At 42.5% G+C, this 12,325-nt stretch overlaps 1 protein-coding gene across 1 annotated transcript; it reads left to right on the forward strand.

Annotated features, from left to right (window-relative positions):
• The first annotated feature begins 762 nt into the window (after window positions 1-762).
• On the forward strand, window positions 763-12,037 carry LOC139578381 (UBX domain-containing protein 6-like). Its single transcript, XM_071405879.1, has 11 exons — window positions 763-961; window positions 1,916-2,073; window positions 5,422-5,486; window positions 5,606-5,728; window positions 5,909-6,006; window positions 7,199-7,274; window positions 7,978-8,062; window positions 8,214-8,433; window positions 9,134-9,264; window positions 10,688-10,836; window positions 10,955-12,037. Exons 1-11 carry the CDS (start codon window positions 879-881, stop codon window positions 11,078-11,080), a joined length of 1,314 nt encoding a protein of 437 aa, XP_071261980.1. The 5' UTR covers window positions 763-878; the 3' UTR covers window positions 11,081-12,037.
• The last annotated feature ends 288 nt before the right edge of the window (window positions 12,038-12,325 follow it).

The raw sequence follows: 12,325 nt of genomic DNA on the forward strand, positions 1-12,325 counted from the left end.
ATTTTTGCAGTTCGTTCCAGTCATTGGCAGCAGAGAACTGTAAGGAAAGGCAGCCCACGGAGGAATTGGCTTTGGGGGGGGACCAGTGAAATATACCTACTGGAGCGCGTGCTACGGGTTTGTGCTGCTATGTTGACCAGCTAACTGACTTGCCTAGTCAAATAAAGGTTACACAAATGTACTTACATTTCTCTAGTATAGGCTAGTTATTTATTTATTTATTTAAGCAAATCAATTGAGAACAAATTCTTATTTACAATGACGGCCTACCCCGGCTAAACCTGGACGACGCTGGGCCAATTGTGCGCCGCCCTATGGGACTCCCGATCACGCCGGTTGTGATACAGCTCGGGATCGAACCAGAGATACAGTGCGTTAGACCACGTCGCCACTTGGGATATCGTAATGAACAATATCAGAAATGCTCACGATAAGTGTTCGGCCTCCAAATTGTCGGTTTATTTTTCCAGTTCTAACACACGTTTAATTGAATGTTACACTGGTATTGGAGACCATTTAAAAATGTCTACCTCCATTTCATGTAGGTTTAAAATAAGCATCTAAAACGTTTACAAAATACGCTTTACTTTGTGTTAAGCCAACTCTTAATACTAGTTAATTTATTTTATGATACTTATTTTTGTCAATTATTCATTTTAGGATTAATGTATTTCATTGGAACACAGCATCATGATTGTACATCCTCCAGACCACCAGAGGCTGATGTACACAATTTAGCATTAATAAATGACACCCGTTTCCGGTCCACTTCCTCCCTTGCATTTTGATGGCAACAATTTACTAAGCTTTCTCACCTCAGCGCACCTATTCACCTGTGCCGTATTCCCAGGCTATTTTACTGTGATAAACAGTAAACAATGAAGAAATTTTTCGAGGATATGAAGAAAGATTTAAAATTCAAGTCAGCTGGGCCAGGAAAGAAACTCACAGAAGACGCTAGGTAAACTAACTTTGCGAGCTAACGATAGCTGCTATGCTGTTGTCAGTTTAGTTAATATAATTGACAGTTATATGGTATGTCTAATTCGTAGAGTTGCCTTCACCGGGCCTCAACCGTGACTTGGATGGGCTCCGTTGTTTACTTTTCTAATGTTCAGGACAGGGTGAACCTAGTTCTCAAACTCCAGTCGGCATTCTGCCTTCTCCCTAGTTTTCCCGACAGTTTAAACGTTTAGAATGGTCAATAATCTCTTGCGATAAGGCTTTCGAAACATATGACCCTAATCTTTCGTCACCGAGAAATAATCTTTAAAAAAATATATATATACTCTACTGTAGGAGTTTTACACAGATCCATACGGGTGCCTCCAACAAAACTACACTTCCCGAGTTAAGTTTACACAGGTGTCGGGGGACACTAATTAGCACAGGTGGTTGCCTCTGGTCTTCCTTCGGTTTTCCGTTAACAAGCGATGTAACATGGAGATATGGCCGTGTGGGAACACCAACCCTATCAAATGTTTATCAATTTAACCCAGCGATTCCCAAACTCAGTGCACGTTTTGGTTTTTGCCCTAACACTACACAGCTGATTCAAATTATCAAAGTTTCATGATTAGTTGATTACTTGAATCAGCTGTGTAGTGTTAGGGCAAAAACCAAAACGTGCAGCGAGTTGGGAAACCCTTTTTTAACTTTCTTAAATTATTTCTTGCTTATATTTAAAATAAAGTCTTATGTTTACAAAACCGTACCGCAAGCGACTGGTGTTAATTGTCAGACTGAACAAAAGGGGCCCATATAGAAGACATCTTCGTCCAATGACTCTTTTGTCTAATGTAATGGAACTGAGAGTCATGATCAAAGACTAGGGTGCAACCCCTTGTGAGTGTAGATAGCTATATAACTTTATAAGTCACATCTTGCAGTCAAATGTTGAATGTGTCCCCTGCAGCTCCAAGCCCCAAGTGGTGCAGAGCAGTGGCCCTGCCAAGCACTGTTATGCTGCGCCTACTGAAGGAGCTCAGAAGGCAGGGGCTGCAGCCTTGGCCAGGATCGAGGGGCAGCCACGCCCACGGGTACAAACCTCACAGGATGTCATCCGGCTCCAGGGTGAGCTAGATACCTACACTACCGGTCAAAAGTTTTAGAACACCTACTCATTCAAGGGTTTTTCTTTATTTTTACTATTTTCCACAGTGTAGAATAATAGTGAAGATATCAAAACTATGAATAACACATATGGAATAATGTAGTAACCAAAAAAGGGATAAACAAATCAAAATATATTTGAGATTCTTCAAAGCAGTCACCCTTTGCCTTGATGCCAGTTTTGCACACACTTGGCATTCTCTCAACCAGCTTCACCTGGAATGCTTTTCCAACATTCTTGAAGAAGTTTCCACATATGCTGAGCACTTGTTGGCTACTTTTCTGTCACTCTGCGGTCCAACTCATCCCAAACCATCTCAATTTGGTTGGGGGATTGTGGCGGTCAGGTCATCTGATTCAGCACTCCATCACTCTCCTTCGTGAAATAGCCCTTACACAGCCGGGAGGGGTCATTGTCCTGTTGAAAAACAAATGATAGTCCCACTAAGCCCAAACCATATGGGATGGCATATCACTCCAGAATGCTGTGGTAGCCATGCTGGTTGTGTGCCTTGAATTCGAAATCACAGACAGTGTCACCAGCAAAGCACCATAACACCACCTCCTCCATGCTTTACGGTGGGAAATACACAAGCGGAGATCATCCGTTCACCAACACAGTGTCTCACAAAGACATGGCAGTTGGAACCAAAAATCTCAAATTTGGACTCCAGACCAAAGGACCAATTTCCACCGTTCTAAAATCCATTGCTCATGTTTCTTGGCCCAAGCAAGTCTCTTCTTCTTCTTATTATTTTTATTCCACCGTTAACCAGGTAGGCCAGTTGAGAACAAGTTCTCATTTACAGCTGCGACCTGGCCAAGATAAAGCAAAGCAGTGCGACAAACAACACAGAGTTACACATGGAATAAACAAACGTACAGTCAATAACACAATAGAAAAAGTCTATATACATACAGTGTGTGCAAATTAAGTAAGATTAGGGAGGTAAGGCAATAAATAGGCCATAGTGGTGAAATAATTACAATTTAGCAATTAAACACTGGAGTGATAGATGTGCAGAAGATGAATGTGCAAGTAGAGATACTGGGGTGCAAAGGAAAAAAATTATAATATGGGGATGAGGTAGTTGGGTGGCTATTTACAGATGGGCTATGTACAGGTGCAATGATCTGCAACCTGCTCTGACAGCTGATGCTTAAAGTGAGTGATGGATATATGAGTCTCCAGCTTCAGTGATTTTTGCAGTTCGTTCCAGTCATTGGCAGCAGAGAACTGGAAGGAAAGGAGTTGGCTTTGGGGGTGACCAGTGAAATATACCTGCTGGAGAGCGTGCTGCGAGTGGGTGCTGCTATGGTGACCAGTGAGCTGAAATAAGGTGGGGCTTTACCTAGCAAAGACTTATAGATGACCTGGAGCCAGTGGGTTGTGGCAGTGGCAACGAATATGAAGCGAGGGCCAGCCAACGAGAACATACAGGTCGCAGTGGTGAGTAGTATATGGGGCTTTGTTGACAAAACGGATGGCACTGTGATATTCTGCATTCAAATTGCTGAGTAGAGTGTTGGAGGCTATTTTGTAAATGACATCGCCAAAGTCAAGGATTGGTAGGATGGTCAGTTTTACAGGGGTATGTTTGGCAGCATGAGTGAAGGATGCTTTGTAACGAAATTGGAAGCCGATTCTAGATTTAATTTTGGATTGGAGATGCTTAATGTGAGTCTGGAAGGAGAGTTTACAGTCTAACCAGACACCTAGGTATTTGTATTTGTCCACATATTCTAAGTCAGAACCGTCCAGAATAGTGATGCTGGAAGGGCGGGCAGGTGTGGGCAGCGATCGGCTGAAGAGCATGCATTTAGTTTTACTTGCATTTAAGAGCAGTTGGAGGCCACGGAAGGAGAGTTGTATGGCATTGAAGCTTGTCTGGAGGTTAGTTAACAGTGTCCAAAGCAGGGCCAGAAGTATACGGAATGGTGTCATCTGCGTAGAGGTGGATCAGAGAATCACCAGCAGCAAGAGCGACATCATTGATGTATACAGAGAAAAGAGTCAGCCCGAGAATTTAACCCTGTGGCACCCCCATAGACTGCCAGAGGTCCGGACAACATGCCCTCCGATTTGACACACTGAACTCTATCAGAGAAGTAGTTGGTGGGCGAGGCAGTAATTTGAGAAACCAAGGCTGTTGAGTCTGCCTATAAGAATGCAGTGATTGACAGAGTCGAAAGCCTTGGCCAGGTCGATGAATACAGCTGCACAGTATTGTCTTTTATCGATGGCGGTTATGATATTGTTTAGGACCTTGAGCGTGGCTGAGGTGCACCCATGACCAGCTCGGAAGCCAGATTGCGTAGCGGAGAAGGTACGGTGGGATTCGAAATGGTCGGTGATCTGTTTGTTAACTTGGCTTTCGAAGACCTTAGAAAGGCAGGGTGTTCTTTAGTAGTGGTTTCTTTGCAGCAATTCAACCATGAAGGCCTGATTCAAACAGTCTCCTCTGAACAGTTGATGTTGAGATGTGTCTGTTACTTGAACTCTGTTGAAGCATTTATTTGGGCTGCAATTTCTTAGGCTGGTAACTCTAATGAACTTATCCTCTGCAGCAGAGCTAACTCTGGGTCTTCCATTCCTGTGGCGGTCCTCATGAGAGACAGTTTCATCATAGCGCTTGATGGTTTTTGCGACTACACTTAAAGAAACTTTCAAAGTTCTTGAAATGTTCCGTATTGACTGACCTTCATGTCTTAAAGTAATGATGGACTGTCGTTTCTCTTTGCTTATTTGAGCTGTTCTTGCCATAATATGGACCAGGTCTTTTACCAAATAGGGCTATCTTCTGTACCACCCCTACTTGTCACAACACAACTGATTGGCTCAAAAGCATTAAGGAAAGAAATTCAACAAATTAACTTGTAACAAGGCACACCTGTTAATTGAAATTCATTCCAGGTGACTACCTCATGAAGCTGGTTAAGAGAATGCCAAGCATCTGCAAAGCGGTCAAGGCAAAGGGTGGCTAGTTTGAAGAATCTCAAATATAAAATAGATTTTGATTAACACTTTTTAATTATTTTTTTGGTTACTACATGAATCCATATGTGTTATTTCATAGTTTTGGTGTCTTCACTATTATTCTACAATGTAGAAAATAGTACAAATAAAGAAAAACTGAATGAGTAGGTGTTCTAAAACTTTTGACTGGTAGTGTATGCATCCAAGAACTGCTGCTTAATGACTGATGATGTTGTCAAGACTGTGCAGGTGTTTCACAGCAGTAGTCAGAAATAAATCATCAGAAATAAAGAATTGGGTTGTGGGTAATGGTCTTTAATAATTTTTCACAGTGAAAAGAGAGCTTGAGGCAGAAGCTGCAGCAGTAGCTGGGAAGGAAAAGACAACAGCTGTTGAGGCAAGGAATACATTAAATCAATTAACTTTCCTTTACTGTTGCTCACAAAGAAATTATTTGTGCGACGACTGCCATTGAGTTGTCTGTCATTTATCGCTAGTATATGTAATCTTTTACAGGGCTCCAATGTTAAGGATCTGGCATTTCTCTCAGTAACAGGTGTGTATTTCACCTGCCCGCTTACTGGAGCCACCTTAACTAAGAGCGAGAGAGATGTGCACATTAAAGCGGCCATTTTCATGGTAGGTCCGGAAGTGATTCTCATTTTTAAAGTCGTATGATATCATGATTGCATAATTTTCATGATCTGATTTTGAAATGAAGTATTGATGTAAAAAGTCTTAGCACTAATTTGCCACAAACCATCCTTTTTGATTAGTATGGTCCTGACTACACATGATTAACCTCGTCTTGTCCAACAGCGGTTTGAAGAGGATGCAGTGGAGGCTTCCATTATGATGGTTCATACCTTCAACAAGGACAGGGAGAAAGTCAAGGCTGCAGTGGACATCATAAGCAAGTGAGAAACATGGAGGGGGATGGAACCGTCCTATAATTAAGCAATAAGGCACGAGGGTTTGTGGTATATGACCAATATACCACGGTTAAGGGCTGTTCTTATGCGCAATGCGGAGTGCCTGGACACAGCCCTTAGCCGTGGTATATTGGCCATATATCACAAACTCCAGAGGTGCCTTATTGCTATTATAAACTGGTTACCAACTTAATTAGAGCAGTAAAAACAAATGTTTTGTCATACCTGTGGTATACGGTCTGATATACCACGACTGTCAGCCAATCAGCATTCAGGTCTCGAACCACCCAGTTTAGAATGTGTGATATTCACTCGGTGGCCAGTTTTTTAGGTACACCCATCTAGTACCGGGTTGGATCCCCCTTTGCCTCCAGAACAACCTGAATTATTTGGGGCATGGACACGTGGCTCAATTGGTATCAAGGGACTTAATGTGTGTGCCAGGAAAACATTCTCCACACCATTACACCACCACCAGCCTATACCGTTGATATCAGGCAGGATGGGGCCACGGACTCATGCTACTTATGACAAATCCTGACTCTGCAATCAGCATGATGCAACAGGAACCGGGATCCGTCGAACCAGGCAACGTTTATACACTCCTCAATTGTCCAGTGTTGGTGATCACGTACCCACTGGTGCCACTTCTTGTTTTTAGCTGATAGGAGTTGAACTCAGTGTGGTTGTCTGCTGCAATAGCCCATCCATGACAAGGACTGACAAGTTGTGTGTCCTAGATGTTGTTCTGCACACCACTGTTGTACTACGCCGTTATTTGCCTGTTTGTGGCCCGCCTGTTAGCTTGCACAATTATTTCCATGCTCCTTTGACCTTTCATCAACAAGCTGTTTTCGCCCACAGGATTGCTGCTGACTGGATGTTTATTTTTCCCCCCGCACCATTCTCTGTAAACCCTAGACACTGTATGTGAAAAGCCCAGGAGGCCATCCATTTTTGAGATACAGGATCTGGCGCGCCTGGCAATGACGTTCATATCACGCTCAAAGTTTCTTTATATAGTAGGCCACGTGACTTACTGTCTGTAGGAGCGAACCATTTGTGTGAACGGGGTGGTGTACCGAATAAACTGGCCACTGAGTGTACATTGTCACATTGACAAGAATTCATGCAATGAGTGTCTTGACACCCCATCATTTTCCCCCCATCTTGTCAGGTACATTGAAAACATCTGTAAGAACCCAACAGAGGAGAAGTACAGGAAGATCAAACTTAGCAACAAGGTGTTCCAGGTATATTTGAGCAGTGGTGAAAAAATACTTTAGTGTACTACTTATGTAGTTTTTTTAATCTGTACTTCACTATTTATATTTTTTTACAACTTTTACATCACTACATTCCTAAAGAAAAGATTGTACTTTTTCTCCATACATTTTCCCTGTCAACCAAAAGTACTTGTTACATTTTGAATGCTTAGCAGGACAGGAAAATTGTCATTCACAGACTTATCAAGAGAACACGTGGTCATCCCTACGGCCTCTGGTCTGGTGGACTCACTAAACACATGCATCTTTTGTAAATAAAGTCCAAGTGTAGGATTGTGCCCGTGGCTATTCGTAAATTTAAAAACATTTTTTTAAATGGTGCTGTCTGCTTTACTTAATATAAGGAATTTTAAATTATTTATACTGTTATTTTTGATACTTAAGTATATTTTATCAATTACATTTACTTTTGATACTTAAGTGTATTTAAAACCAAATACTTTTAGACTTGTAGTCAAGTAGTATTTTACTGGGTGACTTTCACTTTTACTTTAGTCATTTTCTATTAAGGTACAGTATCTATACTTTTACTCAAGTATGAGACTTGGGCACTTTTTCCCACCACTGTATTTGAGACATGTGGAGGGTAATGTGAGACTCAATGTTTTCTGTCGATGTGGTCCATTCACTGGTCTCTTTCTCCCTGTCTGATCTCTCTCTCTCTCCGTAGGAAAAGGTAAAGACTGTGGAGGGTAGTCGGGAGTTCTTGGAAGCTATGGGCTTTCAGAGCATCATGCTGGATGTGGAAGGACAAGGTAAACCCATTCAAATGCACAGTCTATGCTTCCTATTGTCTGTGTGGCCTAGTATGCTTCTGCAGAGGCGTACTGTACTATAGGGGGTACCAGGGGTAAGTGGTTGGATTGCATTTGGGGAATTGATTAGCTGATTGTCTTCCTTTCCCAGAGGAGAGTGAGGAGTTCCTGGTGCTGATGGAGCATGACCCAGAATCCCTGGAGGTGATGAAGGAGAGTAGGGACCGGCTGCAGAGGGGAGAGCCAGTCAGAGCCCAGCTGGACCGCCAGCCCCAGGCCTTCAGACCCTCCCTCAACGCCATGCGCTTCGAACTTCCCCCAGAGTTCTACAACCTCACTGCAGAAGAGCTCAAGAGGGAGCAGCAGCAAAAGTATGGACTCATACTTTAAAGCTGCAATATGTAACTTTTTGAGCAACCTGGCCAAATTCACATAGAAATGTGTGTTATAGATCTGTCATTCCCATTGAAAGCAAGTCTAAGAAACGGTAGACCTGTTATATGTGCGCTATTTCTTTGCTGTGGCAGGGGTTATGGAAGCTGTAGGTAGGCACGGTGATTTGAGCTATTCGATTGGCCAGCGCCGTATGCTCACTCGATTTAGCCACAGATCTCCCGGTCCGCCAGGTCGCCAAGTTTGTCTTTTCAGACGAATGGAATGGTTGAAAACGAGAACACTTTGCCTACCCGGTGCACAAGGCTTGCGAATCAAGTGTACCAACCGCGCAACATGAAGAAAAAAAGGAACGCAAGCCTTTATCGTTGGCTTTTCTACAGAAATGTTTGGTGATTGACCACTCGGTCACGATCAACCAGTTGGTGACCACAGCTCTACACTATACTTGTTTAGTCACATAAACTGAAAGGATTAGAATATTAGCAACCAGGAAATGGCGGAGTGATTTCTGCATCGTGCATCTTTAAGAGATTAATTTATTGTACAAAATGATTACTGTATTAGTGTTAGTAGGGTTCACTTGGTTAGTGCACATGACGTGTATTCTTGTTGGGGGGTTTTTCCAGTTATGTCTTTTGTGTTAAGGTGCATTCTTGGTGGTTGTGTGGTATTCAGGAACGAGGTGGTGGACAAGAACGCTATGCTGCGTACCAAGGCCATGCGGGAGAGAGAGGAGCAGAGGGAGAGGAGGAAGTACAATTACACCCTGCTGAGAGTACGACTGCCTGATGGAAACATACTGCAGGGTCTGTATCTGCCAACAAACACCTACTTTAATGTGATAAGCAGATGTATAAACAAGATATGAGCAAATAAGCTCGTTGACATGGATAGTCATTTGTATGTATATTTGGCAGTAGCCTCTGAATTTGATTGCAGTGTTGAAGTCTGTCTCAATATACAGTTGAAGTCGGAGGTTTACATACACTTAGGTTGGAGTCATTAAAACTGGTTTTTCAACCACTCCACAAATTTCTTGTAAACAAACTGTAGTTTTGGCAAGTCGGTTAAGACATCTAATTGTTTACAGACAGATTATTTCACTTATAATTCACTGTATCACAATTCCAGTGGGTCAGAAGTTTACATACACTAAGTTGACTGTGCCTTTCAACAGCTTGGAAAATTCCAGAAAATGATGTCATGGTTTTAGAAGCTTCTGATAGGCTAATTGACATAATTTGAGTCAATTGTAGGTGTACCTGTGGATGTATTTCAAGGCCTACCTTCAAATTCAGTGCCTCTTTGCTTGACATCATAGGAAAATCAAAAGACATCACATAAAAAATTGTAGACCTCCACAAGTCTGGTTCATCCTTGAGAGCAATTTCCAAACGCCTGAAGGTACCACGTTCATCTGTACAAACAATAGTACGCAAGTATAAAAAGGGGGGAGGCTTGCAAGCCGAAGAACACCATCCCAACCGTGAAGCATGGGGGTGGCAGCATCATGTTGTGGGGGTGCTTTGCTGCAGAAGGGACTGGTGCACTTCACAAAATAGATGGCATCATGACGAAGGAAAATTATGTGGATATATTGAAGCAACATCTCAAGACATCAGTCAGGAAGTTAAAGCTTGGTCGCAAATGGGTCTTCCAAATGCACAATGACCCCAAGCATACTTCCAAAGTTGTCGTCAAAATGGCTTAAGGACAACAAAGTGGCCATCACAAAGCCCTGACCTCAATCCCATAGAATATGTGTGGGCAGAACTGAAAAAGCGTGTGCGAGCAAGGAGGCCTACAAACCTGACTCAGTTACACCAGCTCTGTCAGGAGGAATGGGCCAAAATTCACCCAACATATTGTGGGAAGCTTGTGGAAGGCTACCTGAAACGTTTGACCCAAGTTCAACAATTTAAAGGCAATGCTCCCAAATACTAATTGAGTGTATGTAAACTCCTGACCCACTGGGAATGTGATGAGAGAAATAAAAGCTGAAATAAATCATTCTCTCTGCTATTATTCTGACATTTCACATTCTTAAAATAAAGTGGTGATCCTAACTGACCTAAGACAGGGAATTTCTACTAGATTTAAATGTCAGAAATTGTGAAACTGAATAAACTTCCGACTTCAACTGTACCTTATGTCTTCTTATAGTTGTATCCTCTTGTTACCTTTACTCAACTTGCTAATGGCTCTCTTATCACACATTATGCCCTTCAGGCACTTTCCTGGCCTGGGACAAGGTGTCTGTGCTCTTCCAGTTTGTGCGGAACTCCCTGGTAGATGGCTGGCAGCCATTTGAGCTGGTGGCGCCTGGAGGACACAAACTCCAGGAGGACCAAGAGGTGGCCCTGAATGAATGTAGCCTGGTAAGCAGAGACACACAGTATTGTCAGAAATATACATGTCAGGCAAAATAAACAATTCCATCCATTTACTTATGTTGTACAAAGGGACGGTTCTGATTTATGTCTGTCTCTCTTGGAGGTCCCTGCGGTTCTGCTGACGTTTTCCTGGGATACCGCAGTGCAAGCGGACATTGCGGCTGGCGGTGGAAAGAGCCCTGCACTCCTCAAGCCAGAGCTACTGGAGAATATTCAGACCCTTAGCTGAGCAGAAGCTGTTTGTCCCTGGGTCTCCTACCCCTCCCAGGTTGGAGATGACACCTTCATCCCCAAACCACATTTAAGGCTGTAGAAATAACTACTAATCCATTAAAGAACGAGAGATGGGGGGGAAGAGACAAACGCCATGCAGTGTTTTTTGTATTGTACCCAGAATGTAGGATGAGGACTGTGAAATGGCTCCCTTACACCTACGGTTAGGTAATCAGTCACCGTAGCATGGTATGACACCCCATTCTGCTCTTCTCCAACATAAATCCTGGTTTTACAACAAATATACAGTTCTAGCTTTACGTGTGAGTGGTGGACCACACTGCCCATCTAGTGGTTAGGATTCAGTAGCTGTTTTTGTGAGCCAGACCAGCTGTGGACTACAATGTATAATAGTTATTGGTTAAACCATTTTATTTAAGCTGGAGCCTGTAATATTGTATTTGAGATTAGCAGCACTTTAAGGTTGCAGCAGCAAACATGTCAAATTATACCTTTAAAAGTGAAGGTTACTGGACAGAGCTGATGTTAGAAGCTCCCTTTGTCATTGAATAGGAGGGCAAAAGGGTTTTGTCAAAGCAGTTACTACTTGGCTAATTTCATTCGATTCCTCTAAATTGTTAGCAACATGGAAATCTGTTTGATAGTGGAGGTTTGTTTTTGTTTTTGTACTGTGAGACCAACAATGAGCTGAGGTTTGTCCCCAAGTCTTGATCCAGTGCTGGCTGGGATGACAATCTACCTCTCCTTACAGCATCTGTGTAACCTGTGCACTGCACACAGGCAGCCAAAACTTCTCCAATGTTTCAGTTCAGACATGAACAGCAACACTAGTCATCTCATCACAGCAGCAATTAGCAAAGCTTGTCTCTGTTGATCTATGTACCAAGATGTAAATGTTTTCCAAACCTTGTTTAGGAATCACTTAAATGAAGGTAATGCTCTAAGTATCAAAGCTGAATCATGTGTTTTGTTGCTTTTTAACTTTCATCAGTATATGTACATAATAGCATGTTAACATTGCTTTATTTAAAGACGAAGTGAGACCTTTAATCATACCTGAAAACTGGGACAGGAAAGCATTCTGAATGTCTTTGCCATTTGCCTTTCATTTTTCAGTGGCAATGTTTTTAATAATGGCCAGCCATTACCTCAAAAAGCACTGTTTAGCAGCCTGAAAAAAAGCACCTGCCATATTGAAACCCATTAACAAACCATCCAAGGATGAGTGGTGGGATGTTGA

The sequence above is a fragment of the Salvelinus alpinus genome, chromosome 6, assembly GCF_045679555.1.
Source record: "Salvelinus alpinus chromosome 6, SLU_Salpinus.1, whole genome shotgun sequence".
Classification (NCBI taxonomy): Eukaryota; Metazoa; Chordata; class Actinopteri; order Salmoniformes; family Salmonidae; genus Salvelinus; species Salvelinus alpinus.

Coding starts and splice junctions, on each gene's coding strand:
- LOC139578381 (XM_071405879.1), top strand. CDS start 879: ATGAAGAAATTTTTCGAGGATATGAAGAAAGATTTAAAATTCAAGTCA. Junction 5,487..5,605: donor AAAAGACAACAGCTGTTGAG/GCAAGGAATACA, acceptor AATCTTTTACAG/GGCTCCAATGTTAAGGATCT. Junction 8,434..9,133: donor AAGAGGGAGCAGCAGCAAAA/GTATGGACTCAT, acceptor TGTGGTATTCAG/GAACGAGGTGGTGGACAAGA.